General features: G+C 36.1%; 1 protein-coding gene across 2 annotated transcripts in view; it reads right to left on the bottom strand.

Moving 5' to 3' along the window:
• RALGAPA1 (Ral GTPase activating protein catalytic subunit alpha 1) overlaps positions 1–17,116 on the bottom strand; it is a 131,537-nt gene that overhangs the window by 63,986 nt on the left and 50,435 nt on the right. For both annotated transcript variants that reach the window (XM_085061879.1, XM_085061880.1), the window contains 10 exons: positions 15,980–16,196; positions 14,654–14,830; positions 11,227–11,379; positions 9,545–9,738; positions 9,311–9,409; positions 9,043–9,198; positions 7,464–7,592; positions 6,352–6,477; positions 5,435–5,493; positions 3,291–3,399 (listed from right to left, as the gene is read on the bottom strand). In XM_085061879.1, the coding sequence (XP_084918005.1) occupies positions 3,291–3,399; positions 5,435–5,493; positions 6,352–6,477; positions 7,464–7,592; positions 9,043–9,198; positions 9,311–9,409; positions 9,545–9,738; positions 11,227–11,379; positions 14,654–14,830; positions 15,980–16,196 (1,419 nt within the window). The remainder of the gene's footprint in view (positions 1–3,290; positions 3,400–5,434; positions 5,494–6,351; positions 6,478–7,463; positions 7,593–9,042; positions 9,199–9,310; positions 9,410–9,544; positions 9,739–11,226; positions 11,380–14,653; positions 14,831–15,979; positions 16,197–17,116) is intronic.

Below are 17,116 nucleotides of genomic sequence, written 5' to 3'. Positions count from 1 at the left end.
ACAAATGATAGCAGCTAACACCCAAGTTTTGGGACAGACAACAATTAGCTGCACACCAGAAAGGGGAGAGGTGTCTCCTAACTAACAGAATTTTGTGATGTATCTGCAGCACTTTTTAGAGAAGCATAACAAAATCATAGGTCTGAATGGCTGGTTAGGGTCCTTTGTGCTCAAGCTTCAGCAGAGGTTAATGCAGACAGAGCAGTATTGCCACACAGCTGGGAGAAGCACTAGCTTTGTCCAAAGCAAGCTGCTGAACTGCAGTTCTGAATATGCTTCTGGTATTTCAAAAATAAGCATATAATTGCTGCTAACATTTCTATTCAATGTTATTTGCTCAATTGAACTTATCAGTGAGTTGGACTAGGCCTATAGCTCCCTACCCATTAATTTCTCCTGAAAATAAGAAAATAATCCATTCTGGGAGTTCAAACCTCTGACTACTTGGTAGCCAGGAGACTGCTTAGGTAACAAATTAGATCTAATTTATTTCTCCCATGACATATTAACGAGCTTTTCATTTCATTATTAAACTCAATTGCGAATATATACCATTGCACAGAACTGGAAAAAAAGACAATGTGCACTGGATGGTTTTGCCAACGTAAAGCAAAGCAAAGTAGAAATATAAAGATCTCTGTTTTCTCATTCAAAAAGTAATTTATGTTTAATATAAACAAGATAAAAATAATTGGTTTAATAAACATGTCAGAGAAAAAGAAGATAAATCACTATGCGTTTCAGGATTAAAAATAGTTCAAATATTGATAAATTGAAGCAGCAAGATAAAAACATCATTTGCCTAATCACAAACTTACACAGGAACTTGATAACATGTAGAAGTTAAGCATTATTAAAAATCAAGGGGGAAACCCTGGAAGAAGGTATTAGTTGAACTGCAAAGAATGAATGTGGTTTTGCAAAACAGGAAATTGCAATTTAGAGTCTAATACTAAAGGCCCTGCAGCTACCTGTTTTATATAGAGACTCAAATCCTGCTTCACAGGATGTGAGCAACTGATCTGCAAAGTTATTTTTCAGATTCCCATTGCTTAAAAGAAAATAATAATCCCCAAAATCCGACAGGTGCCATGTGTAACAGGCGTATACTCCAATTTTTATCAATGTGTATATACAGGAAGACTAGACTATTCACAGAATTTTGATGCAAACAAAAAGCATACAGGTTCTGAAGATAAACTGGAAAACATTTAAATAAGTTGAAGCTATTGCTCAAAAACACACAAATTTGAACAATGCTTAAAAATAAGATGTTTTTACTAATATTCTAATTATTCTATAAAATAAGAACAAATGCAAAAAGATTTAAAATTGTAGGAAAACAAAATCACTCAAGGAAAAAAAAGCCAAAAAGATGCAGTGCCTGAAATAAGCATAGAGAAGGACTTTGCCACAGCAAACTAAATATTCCCCAGTGCTTCCATGCACACAATATAAGTACTCTGCATTTCTCTCTAAATACCAGCCAGGGCTAAGAAGCAATACTGCATAATGCAATGACTCTTGAACTCAGAAGTGAACATGCACAGAATGTTGTGAGGATATGGAGATAATTGGATTTGGATGGTGGGGGATGAAGAGGGCAGATGAGAAAGAAGCACGAGAAGCTTTGGGAAACCAGTTTGGCCTTTGCATTTGTCACCTTCCCACTTTCTTTCCTGTCCCACTCTTACGGTGGATGTTCTGCTCAATCAGTAGCCAAAGAGTACAAGGCAGCAACTTAGCTTGGGAAAAATTTTATGATATACGGCTGATGGCTCCCAAAACTGGGACTCCTTCTAACATCCTCTCTACCGCAGCCTTTTCCTTCTGCAGTGCCACAGGAGAATGTACCATGGAGGCTTTAAGAGTATTAGCAACTCTGGATGCCAATTGGTGAGGTATGTGACTGACTTTGACAGCCATGACTAGCCTAAGCAGAAGACACAAATGCTGCAGAGTGGAAAACTCCAATATTTTTGTACTCCAGTGTCTTTGTATGGATCTCTACTGCGTGTATGTGGCAAGGTTTTGGTACTGGAGAGTCTACAGGGGATTCTCTGTGAGAAAGGGCTAGGGACTGCCCCATGCCAGAAACAGCCAGCTCTGCAATGAGAGAGCTGGAGAACAGAGAACAGCAGAGAGCCCACCAAAGAACAGGAGAGCCCATCTGCCAAGTATGTGGTGACTTTGTGAAAACGTATTTAAAAAAGGGTAAAAATGCCACATAGGCAGAGAATGAGGAAAAAATAATAAATGAGAAACAGTAGAAAAACACAAAGGTCACAGAAGGAGGAGGTGCTGCAGGTGCTAGAGCAGAGATTTCTCTGCAGCCTATAGAAAGGGCCATGCCAGTGGAGTCAACCTACCCTGCAGCCCTGGAGTAGCCCACACTGCAGCACTGGGTATTTCTTGAGGGCTGTCTGTGGGCACAAAAGGAGGCTTATCCTGATGGGTGGCATCCAGTGAAAGAAGAGGGGAAGGAGCAGCAGACAGTGACTGTGATCCTAACTCCCAATTTCCCATCTGCTCTGCACTACTGGGGAGTGGACAGGAGGGGGCAGAAACAAACCCGGAAACGAAGGAGTGAAGTTGAAAGTGAAGACAGGGAATGGTGGTCTTTTAAATTTTGTCTTTGCTTCTCACTGCCCAAATTATTTAAACTAGCAATAAATTAAACTAACTTCCCTAACTCAAATCTGTTTTGCCCGTGGTAGCTCTTAAGCAATCTCCCTGTCTTCATCTTGACTCACAAGATTTTTCATCCTGTTTTGTCCCCCTGTCCTGTTGAGAAGGGGTAGTGAGTGAGTGGGTGTGGGGTGGGAATTTGACTCTAATTTAAGGTTAATCCACACAGGTTCCTAGATCTGGTTACAAACACATGCAGGAAACTCTGGTGGAAGTCTGGGTCCAGGATGTGGGAAGGGGTGTAGCTGGACAAAATCAGACAGAGACAATAGTGTTTTTGCTGAAACCCGAATTGCAAGGATTATTAATGAAATATGGGTGCTATGATACCCCAAAGGGTATAAGTTAGAGTGGCTAATGATATATATTAAGATGAAGATGCACTGTCTTATCTCCCAGCACACCATTCCCTCCAAACATAAAGAAGAGTAAAGAACTTTTGGCATTTCAGAGGTAACACTCACTAAACTGAGTTCTGTCTTTTGTAAGGATGGCAAATGAGACTGTGAAGTAAGGATGCCAAAATGTCATCATGATTTTGAAAACGCAAAGTATCTTTACATATAAAGGCAATATACACTGTAAAAGTTTAATTCTCTCACCTTTAAAGAAACACAAATCACATTCAATGCTTCCTTGATCTGAGGATGATGTGATTCATGAACTAGCTCCTCACAGATCCAAATACCAAGGCTGCAAAGAGCAACACATCTGTAAAACAAGGTTGGAGGAAAAGATGTTGAGAGACCTTCTACAAGAATGTGTAATATTTATGATTCATTACATCTTGCTAAAGACAGGTAACAATAATATGTTTTTAATATTTCCAAAACAACTGCACAAAAACCTTTATAGTCCTGCAACTTATATTAAAATGAGCAAGAAATCCAAAATATGCTGGTGAAGGCAGAGGAAAGGGCAGAGGAAGGGGCAGAGGAAGCACGCTTCTGAGTAATGGAAAAATCCAAAAGATGTCAAGAACTGTATCTCTATGTGCTTTTTTGATAAAAAATATTACCTGAAATCAGTGTATGGGAAATTCTTACTTGGTCTTATTACGGGAAATTTTTACTTGGTCTTATTTTCTTAAGACCAAGTAAAAATTTGGGTGGGAGCTTCCTCCTTCCCAATATAAGAGGTTGCTCACATTTATTAAGAGCTTCCAAGACACAGAGACGATAGGGGAACATTACTCCCTCACAGACGTTCACATTGTTTTAGATTGACAACAAACAAGGATAAATAGAGGAGGGATAAATGAATCCTGGAGACAGTATACATATCGTGATTAAGTACATCAACTTCTGTTGTTCTTTCTTCATTTAAAATCAGGAAATAGAAAAGAAGTGTAAAGGTAAAGAGTATTTAGATAAATGTGCTCAAATCAGCAGAGATGGATGAAATTTGTTCAGAAATGTTAAGCTTAAGCAATCTCTGAGTCATTAGTTTTTTCTTCAGGAACACAGTCTGCAAGTATTTTGGAAACGACTTCAGAATTCAAAATCCTGGATAAAATTGGAGAGCAATCCAAAATTGAGAAGACAAAAGCTGGTGATGTGACCTGCAATGCATTACATCTGGGAAGGAAAAATTGTATGGTAGAAAAGAAACAGAAGTGGCTATGAAGCCTGTGCTGTAGAAAAACAATTTTAAGGCTACACAGAATCACAAAAACGCTTACAGATAGCAAAAATACATACAAGACTTCATTGTACATTACAGTGTAAAACCACCCTATTTTGTACATTGCCACCAAAAGAATAACTGCAAAATGGAGAGTGTTATGCTTTTTAGCAATCAGTTTTGTGACATGGAAAATTAAATTGATGTGATCGCAGAATATTCCCTCCTTTTCCTGTCCTGAGAAATACTACCAGCTCAGGGGAAGAAAGAGGTAAGTAGGCTGATGAAAATTGCTCTTGGTTTTCCAACAAAATGTTTCAAGGTTCAATAAGCTGATCTTTCCAGTTTTGTAGTTTTTCAGGTATGTAGTTCTAGTATTTTTAAGAAACAATACATTAGTTGGACATATATATACACTCTTTCCAAATATACAAGGCACACAAATTTGCTCTTGCTTGGCAGGCATTGGAGATTCCTGTTCCAATCCCATACTGTGTAACTGAACACTTCTGAAGATGGGTAAGGAGGAACAAAATCCTAAGTAAATTAAGAAACAGAAGAGAAAACTGGTAATTTTCTTCTCTAAAGTTGTTTATTTGATGAAGATGCTTATGTTTAAACATCAGAGCAACCATTCCTAGTTTAATGCTTAGCTCAGTTTTTTCTGCTTCTTGTTTCTACCATAAAGAAGGGCTCATGCACATCGGATTGTTTCTGTTTTTCGAATTAAATCATGTGATCTAATAAAAAATAACTATACTTCCCTCATAAATAATCTTGACCTTAATCAAAGTAAAAAATGCCTCTCTAGTCCAGCAAATCCCTGAGCTGAACACCAGGGTAGGCTGAGAATGCTTTTTCTCTTACTCTTCTTTACACCCTTTCCTATCAGCCATTATCACTGAAAGAATACTGGACTAGACCAGCCCAGTCTGTTATTTTAATAACTCTGTTACAAACAATTTCGAATTCACATCATGGACCAAAGTTTTGATAGTGGCAAAGAAAGCCATTAATGAAATGGACATGAACCTTTACTTTAAGCTCTCTGATATATCCACCTCAAAACAGTCGAATAGAGAAAACAATCCATTAATGCCGAAGCTCTTTCTGTATGACCTACCGTGCAGGACCAGATGGCTCCTCTCTTGCTGAACTTAACACAGTTTTAATTATCAGTTCCTAAAATGAAGAGGAAAATACTCACTGATTTAGATGTAACTCCATCACATAAAGCATCAGAATATTATTATAGTGCACACAGGCATATTGCTTAGCTGAGTCTCTAGGTTGGATCAGATGAATTGTTTGCTTACCACTACCTCAAACTTCTAGTCTGTCCCAGATACTTATTATTCTGCTACCCAAAAATATACCACAAGTTACTTTCCTAATTTCTGCTGATGAGCCATTCATCCAATTCTTGTCAAAACATTTCCATAAAATATCAAGGGCAAAAAAAGAAACAGTAAAGGACTCCCTGAAGCTAGCTTCTGTGAATAGTGCTGAAGGGTATGCAGAAAGAATCCTTCACTCTGAGGTTTAAACAAGCATTTTAAAAAAATTAATTGATTTTAAAAGTAAGGACTCCATTAATATTTGCCTTTTGCCTAAAAGAACATACTGCTGTACAGAAATTTTCTAAAGCCCTTAGGAAGACAGGCAGATTTCACCAGTTGTGAACTCTCAATAAATTAAATAATGAATCTTAAGTCTCTCAATCTTCTCATCTTAGCTAATTAAATCTGTGATACCTGTAAATAGCCCTAGTGAGAGGAGGCTTGAAAGGGTGAGATAATGTATAATTTCCTTCTACAAACATAAGAAAACACTTTATTATTAAGTTAATAGCAATTATAAGTATGTTTAGAAGTATAACATTAGACAAGACTTTATGGCATCTTGGGTCTTAAATCTATTTGAAATTACTTTTGAAAAATTTTAGGATCTTAAAATTTTAGTTAGTATTTTCTGGAAAAGCATCATATTAAACATGTATTTGGTAACAGAATACTAGCCAAATATTCTTAAAATTCCTACCTTAACATCTGTAAACTGAGACACAGCAATGTCAGGAATATTTGGGTGAAGAGCTGGTAGTTCACGATACAAATTGGGAAAACAGACTAGAGATCCTAAAAGAACCTGTGCTTCAACTCTTGGTGCCTAAAAAAAAAAAGGTGGAAAGAAATATATATTCTTACTGCAATCAGGAAGCTGACATTTCTAGCTGCCTTAAAAGAGAACAATGGCTGAAACTGTATACAGCTATTTCCTTTCTCCTGCAAATTCTGCGGAGCTGGGTAAACACAGACCACAGCCCCTTCCTTGGATTGCTACTAATGCACACCCCTGCTCCCATTTTCCAAGACAGACAAAAGGAAGCAGAAGAATTGTTAGGACTACAGACAAATGACTGAGCTGCTAAGTAGGCTCAGGTCTTAGGTTCAGCTAATTGAACAGGATGTGGGAAACTACTAGATGTGACACGAGGCATTGCTGAACAGGGAAAGGCTACACTGTAAGAAGCTGACAGAGGCTTCGGACAGTACCTTGAGGGAGGCTGGATTTCATAGCTGGTTAGAGAGGGACTGATGGGAGAAACAAGTCAAAATTCACAGACAATTAGAGGACACTATGGGGGATTTGAGAGAGTACAGTATGCAAGGCCAATAGCACTGAGGTAATTGTATCAGTATTACTATATAAGGCTGAACTTGCCTGAGTAACAATAACAGAAATGTGAAAAAAAATCCAAATAGCACAAACAGTAGCAGATTTGAGTTCTCAAACCTGATCATAAGTCATTGCATAGCAGGGATATGACAGAATAAGTAAATTTTAAAAATGAAACAACAGTCAAAATGGACATTTACTCTAAAACATCTTCAAGCACAGAAAAATGGCAGTCACAATTTTTAAACCCTAAAATAAAAGATTCCCTGCTTCAACAGTAATTTTTGCATTCTTCATATATTTTCTGAAGATGTATTTGTAGTGCTCTAGAACAGATCACTAACATTATCTGTATTTGATAACCATTACACTGAATTCTGGAATCAATTTAACACCCTAGTCAATGAAAAATACTGCTCAGTATTCTCTCAAATTCTTCCTCAGCCATAAGTGAGAATTAACTGATGAATACTTACATTGAGGAAAGAAGAAGCAGCCACCCTTCCTGCTGCTACTATGAAATCCATAATAAGCATGGTAGCACCAGGCAAACCAAGTGAAAAGAACTGAGGAGAGCAGTGCTTGATGATTGTATTGACAATATCCTCGCAGAAGGAAAAGGGAAAAAAGGAAGAGTATCAACACAAATCAAGATGAAAACTAATGAAAACAGGCAGGTATTTATCAAAGATAGAAAGTAATAATGTGAGAAAGAAAACTCATTGTGGCCAGTAAGACACTTATTAGTGAGAGAAGAGTAGCACAAAAAGATAAATTCCTCAAGTATACTCATATTAACAAAAGTAAACTGTGATATACTTTATAGATCAATTTAAGCTTGGACAATAGTTCATATATTAATTTATATTCAGCTTTTGAGAGTTCTATAACAGATTAACCATTCATTTGAATAGGTACAGAAGAGATAGCTTAAGATAACCAGCTATTATACCTTCTTAACAACTGCTTACTGTTCTCCAACAAGTATTGCCTGATTACAACCTTAAAAAAAGTATTAGCTTCTTAAATATACCCATAAGGAACCAAAATTTAAAGAAAGATAATAAAGTGTTTCATAACATTTCTGGTATGTAGTTAATCAACACAGCATATTACGTTCTTTTAGACTTACTGAAGCACTTTTAAAAAATATTGTACATGATGCAACTTCTTCAAAAGTACTTGAAAAGTTATAAAATGTTTTAATTATTAAAAAACATTCCAAATTTACTGATAGGCAAACCCTCCCCCCGCCTTTCTCCTTTGAATAATTGTCTGCTAGTAGTAATAACCAACTAAATGGCAGGATGTCATAGGAAGATCTTCAATCCAGCAAGAAATGCAGCATTAACTGGTTGTTAGAGGACAGAAACTGGAGATCTGTCCCATCCATAGCCATCTGTGGAATAATTTTGGACTAATTCTATTTTTCCCTGTTTTAAAGAAAACAGGGCTGTTTGAACCTTTGATCTCCCCATTCCTATAATCATTCTTCAAAAAAGTTCACAAACACTTTTTTACATTTCTGATGCCAACATTTAGAAAGTGCTTAAGCCATACAATATTTTCAGACTTCTTAATACTAAAACCTATGAAAAAGATCTACTCCCACTGATTAGATACACTCAGTATATTTCAATTTGCTGGTTCCTATACTTGCTGTAGAAACAAAGTCCTCCAATGTAGTGAGCACAATTTACTAGCTAAACTGTTGCATCAGGGAGCAAGTAAGAAGCACAGTAGACTTTACAGAGATCTGCTTCCTTCTCTTTCTTGCATACTTCAATCTGTAACATACAATCAATAAAAAATGAGAGAGTACCTTTTCTGCCTTCATATTTGCTTGAAATGGACTACAAAAAAAGCATTTCTGAATACAACCAAGAACATGAGGATCATTTATCAAAGTTTTCTTTTTAGAAAATGCATCAGTTGTAACTAATTTCAAAAACAATGTTAAATTACTCAGATGAAAATACACTGAGTATTTTAGAGAAGAGGATTTTATTTTCAGTTATAACATCTATATTATCTTGAATTTCATAATTAACTTACTTGATCAACATGAAGAAGTCCACAGTGCATTATATTGTAGAAATGAGTTAAAAAATCTCTGTTTGGAGAAACATCTTGTCTTCGTTTCATTGTCTTACAAATAAGTTTATAAGCATGTAGCTTTCCTTGTTTGTATTTATCAGTCAGCATTGTTGCCTACAGTTTTGGAACAAAATTTAGTATTCGTAAATAAAAAAGTTACATTACACATTCTTCTACACTTACATTAACTTTGATTTCTGTTTCACAGTTTAGTGCTCAAATTTACCTTGAAGAGCCATGGTGTTAGAATTCTCAATGGTGGAATTAAAACTGGTGGTGATGGTGAGGTTAGGTTATCTGTTGAAATACCAAGATTGTCTCTTATCTGCAATTATTAAAAAAACAAACAAACCCAAAAAAAAGGAGAGTTATTTAAGGGAAATACACAATGTGGTGGTTTTTCCCTTTTGAAAATCCTGTCCAAACAGGTCAGGTTGGAGAAAAGGTTCAGTTCTTTTACCTTGGCCAGATTCTGCCACAGTTCACACAGATAATCAAAAACCTGGGCATGAATCTCTGGATCCATAATGCTGTTGACATCTCCCAAAATTCCTAGCATCCTCCTCCACATCACAGTAGCAACATCTGCGTGCCATCCTGTAAGTGTTCCCCCAGCCATCACACTGCAACATTCTGAGGGGAATTCACTAGTTTCTGTAACAGAAGAAAAAAAGTATAGTGAGATCTACCTCTCCAGAAAAGGAAAAGCTCTGATACAACTATTAAATAAAGAGTCTGCTAAAAACTAAAAGTTTCGGCTTTCAGAACAAGCTTATTTTTTACCCATTCAGCCACATATTGATCTCTGCCTATTATAATCTCTGTAGAGGAAGAATTGTTCTGTTTCTTATATTCTTTCATTAAACAGCATTCAGGGTCACTACCGGAGCTCTAACACAGATCTGATGGACCCAGAAGGGCCACTCCTTTTATAAGTATTTTCTTACATTCTTTGAAGTCAATCAATCTCCAGAACTCCACTTGCCTGCTTTCAAGTAAAATTATCTTTCAACTTTACGTTTTTCCTAATAAAAGATAAAGACATTTTTCTTAGAATCTACTAGGAACACATTTCATTGCAAGTTGAAGAGAAAAGTGTGAGTAAACTTGTCTCCAGCTACTGTCCTTTAAACAGTAAATTTGTATGAGTGGAGAGGCAATATTCAGTCACTCAGCACCACAGTCCTAACACCCATCTAGCTCTTTCCATACATCAGTGCTATACGAATAAATATTCTTTTTTTAGGTGGAAGATGATTAATCTAGACTGTCCATATGAAGAAATGTTCAACAGATTATGATGGCTCAGTCTACTCAGCTCATGCTTAACTACCTAAACAGTCACAAAAAACTAGATAATGAGCCAGTTTTAAAGAAGCAGGCACTCAGAATCTTCTTTCCACCCCCTCAGATGGATTTTCAAAACACCTCAGCATCAGAATTTGCTGGGATCTTCTGAAAATCTCATAGCTCCCACAGGCAAACCAAATCAAAATTAAATGTGAATTCATCCTCTTATGAACTTCTGGGCCTCTGTGGTAGACACACTGTTGGTTTCTAGGCTCTGGATTTTAAAGTACAAAGCAAAATGATAATATTTCTGTCCATCAGTAGGCTATTTAAAGAAATAGGGTTTGAAATATGTATTAGACAACCTTCTGTTTTCACGAGACCAAATGTGGGAGAAATGTGAACATATTTACAAAAAGAATGTATCTTAGAATTCAATAGCTAAGACGGTTGATGTAATTATAAATTTTTTTAAATATGAAAGTGAAAAGAACCAAACTTCCAAGGAGAAATGATAACATTACTTTAAAATTATGTCTTATTATTTGTACATCAATGATAAACCACTCCATGGCAGGACCACATACTAGATTAAGCTGCCACAATTCTAAGCAATTAAAAGCACAATTATAAATATGTGGGCTATTAATCCACTGCTAAAAATTCCACTGACATGCAGGATAAAATGCAAAAGGTTTGTGTTTGCTTTTAAAAGAAATCACTGTAATTAAGTATTTTTTAAAGTGCAGATGAAATAGCCTTCTACAGGATTGTTTACAACTCATGTGATACCATTATATTGCATTAAAAAGAAAGAAAGAACGGGTTTGTATTTTCTATTCCAGATATTGCCTAGGTCATCTGGCGTCTGTAAAACAGAGTGGTGGAGCTTCTCATCCAGCTGCAGATCCTTCTGCTCAATATGATCTGCATGAAGAGTGGCAGGAGAGGGTGTCTGTGATCGGGATCCAAGAGCAGATTGGATTGGAGAAGCACTTTCAGAGCCTGCAAATGCAATTTTTAACAGTTACCTTAAAAGCCTTTTCTATTTTCTTGAATTACTGAAAAGTTGTCTAAATACAGCATTAACAGAAAACTGAGCTGCTTTTATCTACCAAATAGGCCAAGAAAGATATAAAACAGTAAGCAGATCTCCCTGTGAATGGTGCTCTGAAAGAAAACAAAGTACATGCAGGAAAGCTGAAAGATGAACATCAAAATCAGACAAGTAAGTGGACTAACAGACCACTATTTTAGGTCCACATAATCCTAAATGCGTTTGTTCTGCAGCACTTTCAGTGTTTTGAACCAGCCAAAATTCTCATCACAATCCCTCACCTAAATTTCTGTCCAGCAAAATGTTTAAGCAAAAATTTTCCTGGAACAAATGCTTTTCCAGAATTAGAGATGCATGCAACTTAATTTATAAATAAAAGCTCAAACAAGTAGCTGATAATCTTTGATGTTTATCTACTGATTGAGCTGAGAAAATCCGCATGGGAAAGTTCTGTATAGTTAGAGGAGTGCTATTTCCTCTAAACCAGGAAATCACAAGTGTCTGAATGGCAGTGCTACAAAGGCATTTTTCTGTAATCGTCTCTGAGCCACCTCTCTAGGCAATTATGTGGTCTCTACTGAGAGATCTGTGGAGAGGAAGTAGGTACTTGTATTTTTCTTCTGTACTATCTTACATTTCACATCCTGAATTTGTCTAAAGATCCTTATAAAAAACCGAGATTAGCCAGAACACGTCAGTCACATGGCAGACAAAAAAAGAGCAAATATTCACCACAGACTTTCCTACACGTAAGCACATGTTAAAATGGAAGAATTCAAACCTATTCATTTCAGTTCGTACATAAATGTAACAGGGATGCAAAAATATTATGTGTGAAGTTTAGTATTAGTGATAAACCGAACTTCAGCGACTGCAATTGAAAAGTGAGTCTCTTAAAATAGTAATTTTCGCAAACTATTGTGAGAATAATTGGGAGAACACTTCTAATTTGAGAAGTGTTATTTCTTGTAAAGAGAACAAATTGTTTAAAGAACTTGACAGAAGATGTTATCTGTATCATCAGAACAGAAATTGCAGAAAACAATCTTTATTACATTGTTAAACTGCAAAGGCTTCTATCTCCTTTAAATGACTGAGACAACAAAGCTTTTACAATCAATTTAAATCAACATCTCTGTGCAGGAGAGAGGGACACTTCTGCTTCACACACAGACTATGTTTCACATCACACAACAGGTAATGATCCTCTCCTCTTGCTACTGGCCACTTGTTTTCCACACATTTACAAAGATAATGTAAAATACACCCTTCAAAGATGTTCAAAGAAGTATTTTCTGACTTCATTTCCATTCTGCTCATTAGTTGGGGATGGATGAAAGTAGTTCAAAAAAAGGAGCAAGAAAGAGTGATGGGGAAGAGAAAAAGTGAGGTAGAGTGGGATAGAGAGGGAAAGAAAGGGAATGAGATGGAAAGAAAGAGCAGGCAAGGAAGGCAGGGGAGCTGAGGAAGGAGGAAAAGAGAGCTTCATGTGACAGAAGAGAATGGACAAACAATATGGAAAATTTGCAGAACTACAGGAGTCTGCACTCCAGTGTATGTGGATCTGACTTTGACTGAGACTCACATGGGTTCAATTTGTTTTAGAACTGGTAAACAGCAGTCAATAGTCAACTTTATCGTTTACTTAGAATATGATGTAATGCCCATATACCAAGAAGAAATTTTCCTTCCAAAACCCTTCAGATTTAGAAAGGGTAGTTTTGTGACCAGCAGAACCACTGAAAACTTGTTTATTATGAGTGTGTTTTGAGGAAGAATTTCTGCATTGATTTGCTGGCATCTTATATAGTGAAATTCACATTGCAGCTTCCATCATGAGAGTCCACATACATGCAATTTTCACTAGATAGCTGCCTATCGTTCATAAAACATCAAATAAAAACACACCCTTCTGTTTTCTTATATGTCAGTTTAGCAAAAATTAGACAATAGGCTCCAATATTGTTGGATGCATGGAACAGTAAAAGACAGACAGTACAACTGCACAAGTAGTGCTTCCTCAGGAAAACCAGCTAAATGCATGTGACACACAAGAGCTGCCTCTCTAAAACAGTGGTCCAAGCAAGAAGAGATAACCACAGAATCTCTCAATGGACAACACAGTCACTAACTGCCATCTTACCAATTCAATTACAGTGCAAACTTGGACAAAAATACCAAACGGTAATAAAGTTATTAACATATAAAAACATACAAACAAACAGAAAAAGAACAGATCTACAGCAAGGACTTTCAACAAGCACACAGCAAAGAGAAAAATGAAGAGAATACAAGTCAAGCTGAACATTGTTGAACAAGCTGAACAACAATGTCCATGAAAGCTAATACCATGCTTCTTTCAGCAGAAGAGCACTTTTGAAGTGCAAATTATGGCAGTGGAAGCAAAGATGTCTTTCCATATCGCTGAAAATGCAGTTTGATTTCTAACAGAGAACAAGACACAATATGTAGGTATAATGTCTCACAGAAATACAGATACTTGTTGCAACTAGGGCTGTAACAGGGATGGTACTGTACAACACCTATGGAACAAGGAGTATGAAAATGACTATGGACATCTTTACTTCTCATTTACAAAACCTGGCAAGAGACCATTCTTTCAGATCATCCTCATAGAGAAGAATTCTCTCTTTCAGACAGGAGCCCATTCAATTTTGGTTAACTGCATCACTTTTCAGTTATATAAATGGAAAGTGATGTTACATGGCCACATAACTTACATTTTGAATAATAAAAGCTCTCAGTTACACAACCAACTATACAAAAAGATATTAAGATGGATGCATATAAAAGAATCCCAAGATATTTCAGAGTGATATGCTGGTTTGAATGAGCACTGTGAAAACCTTCCAAAGCAGAAACTTTTCATGATGTTAGTTATTAAACTACCAGAAACAGAAGGACACTTGTAAGAGATCTAGCATACATTATGTAGTAAGAGTTTCTCCTTGTTAATTGTATAGATTTTCTCATGACGGATTTAAAATACATTTAGGACCATGGGTAACTAAGTCAGACAAAGGTTTTCCACTTACATTATTTCACATATTACTTTTCAATAGCAATCAAAAAATAATTGAAATAAAAGAATAATTTTAAATAGAATATAGAGTCATGGCAGAAGCTGGAAGTTGCATTCTTCAGGATGGGTGAAAAATTTCTGAAATGAATACTTTTTTTTTTTTTTTAAATCTACTTTACCAGTAATAGTTGCAGCTTCAGCAGACAATGGTTGCTGATTGAGACTACTTGTTTCAGAATCTATGTGGAGTGTAGTTAGACTGGCCACTTCTTGTTCCTCAGCACTCTGCTGCTGTCCTGAAATTGCATCAATGTCAGTAGAAGCTGGCGTCCCGGCCTCAGTGCCAAAGTTGAAATCTGTATGAGGATAGCATTGTATTAATTTACAACATAAAAACACCACTAATATGAAAAATTCCAGCGGCCCAGGACTTCCAAACCAAACAGAAACCTTGTATGCGCATCTTCTATGCTACTAGCACACTGTTGCAAAATTTAAATAGAATGCAACAGCAGAAAGTTATTGACTATTATGAATATTCTCTTTCTTGTCATAAACCCATGACTTTATGTCTGCAGAAGACATTCCTGTTGCATGTCTGTATTCTGCTTAGTTGCTGTAAGTGCACCTACGTCTGTATAAAGCAAAAATAATGGAATCATACATAAAGGCATTTATCTGTAAAATTTACAAGCTGGAAGAAATATTCAAGCTTGTTGTAAAAGCATTAACCTAAACTAAAAATATTACGGCAAATGATACTATTACAAACATTATTTTCAACACTAAAGAAAAAATGTCAGGCTGAAATGTAGATTTAAATATGATGACTTATTTGCATCATGGAGACATATATAAAAAATTATCCTTCTTCAAAAAATTCCACTATATAAACATTATTTTTATCTTACTTAATACATGAAGTTGTAATTCCTAACAACCATAATGACCCTCTCTATTAAATAAGGGTGGGAATGGATAAATAAAATTAATGAAAAGCATTATGTCATTAAACAAAGCACACTAATTTTAACAATGCATACTAATTTGACCATCATATTAACCTGACTAATCTATAGCTACACAAAGATGACTGTAAAAATATCAGAGGCCCTTCTTTACACTTTACCTAAATGTTTTCAAAAGAATTAAAATAATTTCCAAAATACACAAGCTTTAATTTTTATATTTTGTGCAAAACAGATGGATACACTCCAGGGAGGAGACAATATTGCTTTCTAACTTCTGTTTAATGTTGTTCTACTTTTTCCATAGTACTATTGCAGTGCTCTTTTTTTAGTATACTAAAAAAACCAATAGCCTCTTGTAAGAACTTTTCTTGCTCCATTAACTTGCTAACGGTTTCAATGGACAATCAAAATAGTCTCTCTCTACAGAAAACTGCTGGCATACTTAATCAGGGGGAAAAAATACAACAAACAGAACAAGGGAAATTCGCAATAAATTACTGAAAAATGCTATTACTTTTGGAAAAATATACTTGCTTTCAAATTTGCGGCTCTCATACTGGAAGGCGCTGAAGGAGTCTGAGTGGCTGTCTGAGCTGATGAGGTCACTGCTGCCCGCACTGGCAGGTGATGTCCACTCAGAAGGCACGCCTGGGTCATCTACAGGACGCATTTGGTTCTGCTTGTTCAATATATCAGGAAGGTCTTTAGGAACTTCCAGGCTGCCAGGACTGCTTCCTCTTCTTGTCACATTCTAAACAGTGAGGATACATAAATTATCTTCCAATCTTGGATGGCTTATTTACATAAAATGGAAAAAGCAATTCCACATTTGCTCAAGTCAGAAGGTAACAAACAGTTCTTAAGTACCTAAACCAGAAATTGCCATCCTACTAAATACCAAGACTTTCCAAACCCCCAGAGAGGCAAGAGCAACTGAACAACCCATGCAGTCACAGAATTTCATCAATACCAGTTTTAATTGCACAGTGGATTTTTGGACCCATATTGTAAAAGGCTAGGATTCAGACTAGCACGGGCCACATGGGAGGTAAGATGTGAGAGTGAAAAATAGTTTGAAAGTATATTACATGTAAATTACTAAAGAGAACCTGTTAACCCTGATTTCAGACACAATGTCTTTTCTGGCCTATAGGCCACCACACTATAATCAGAAACTAAAGTTACAGAATGAGCAAGTCAATTTACTAATTCATGCATTAATATTCTTATTATTAAAACACAACTTTGGTACTGGTTTGGAACATAGAAGATCACATATAACAGAAGCAAGGCATGCACCTTTGCTCATGTACAAGTAAGGTGCTGATCTATTTGAAGTGTTTCTTTAAGGCATATTTTTCCACAGACAGAACTGTTTGCTTGAGAGGGAAGAGATATCAAAGAAGAAAAGCTGTTTTATGAAATGGCTTAAGATTTTTAAGCATTATGAGACTAAAGATGCTTTCCTTTTATACTAGGCCTAGTCAGTTCTGCATTCTTTTACTACTCTACTGCTAATTAGAGATTAACTCAGAATAATAAGCTTTTTATTTTATGGTTTTAGCATTCAATAGATATAGCAACCTAAAACTAATCTGAGTAAGTTGGTACTGTTTTAAGAAGGCATATCTATTGTTGTGTGCCAATTACAAAAATGAGTGGCAGTTTCAG

This window comes from Lichenostomus cassidix, chromosome 5 (genome assembly GCF_008360975.1).
Source record: "Lichenostomus cassidix isolate B80296 chromosome 5, HeHo_3.0, whole genome shotgun sequence".
NCBI lineage: Eukaryota > Metazoa > Chordata > Aves > Passeriformes > Meliphagidae > Lichenostomus > Lichenostomus cassidix.
Note: the sequence above shows the minus strand (reverse complement) of the source record. Positions and strands in the feature narration are given on the sequence as shown.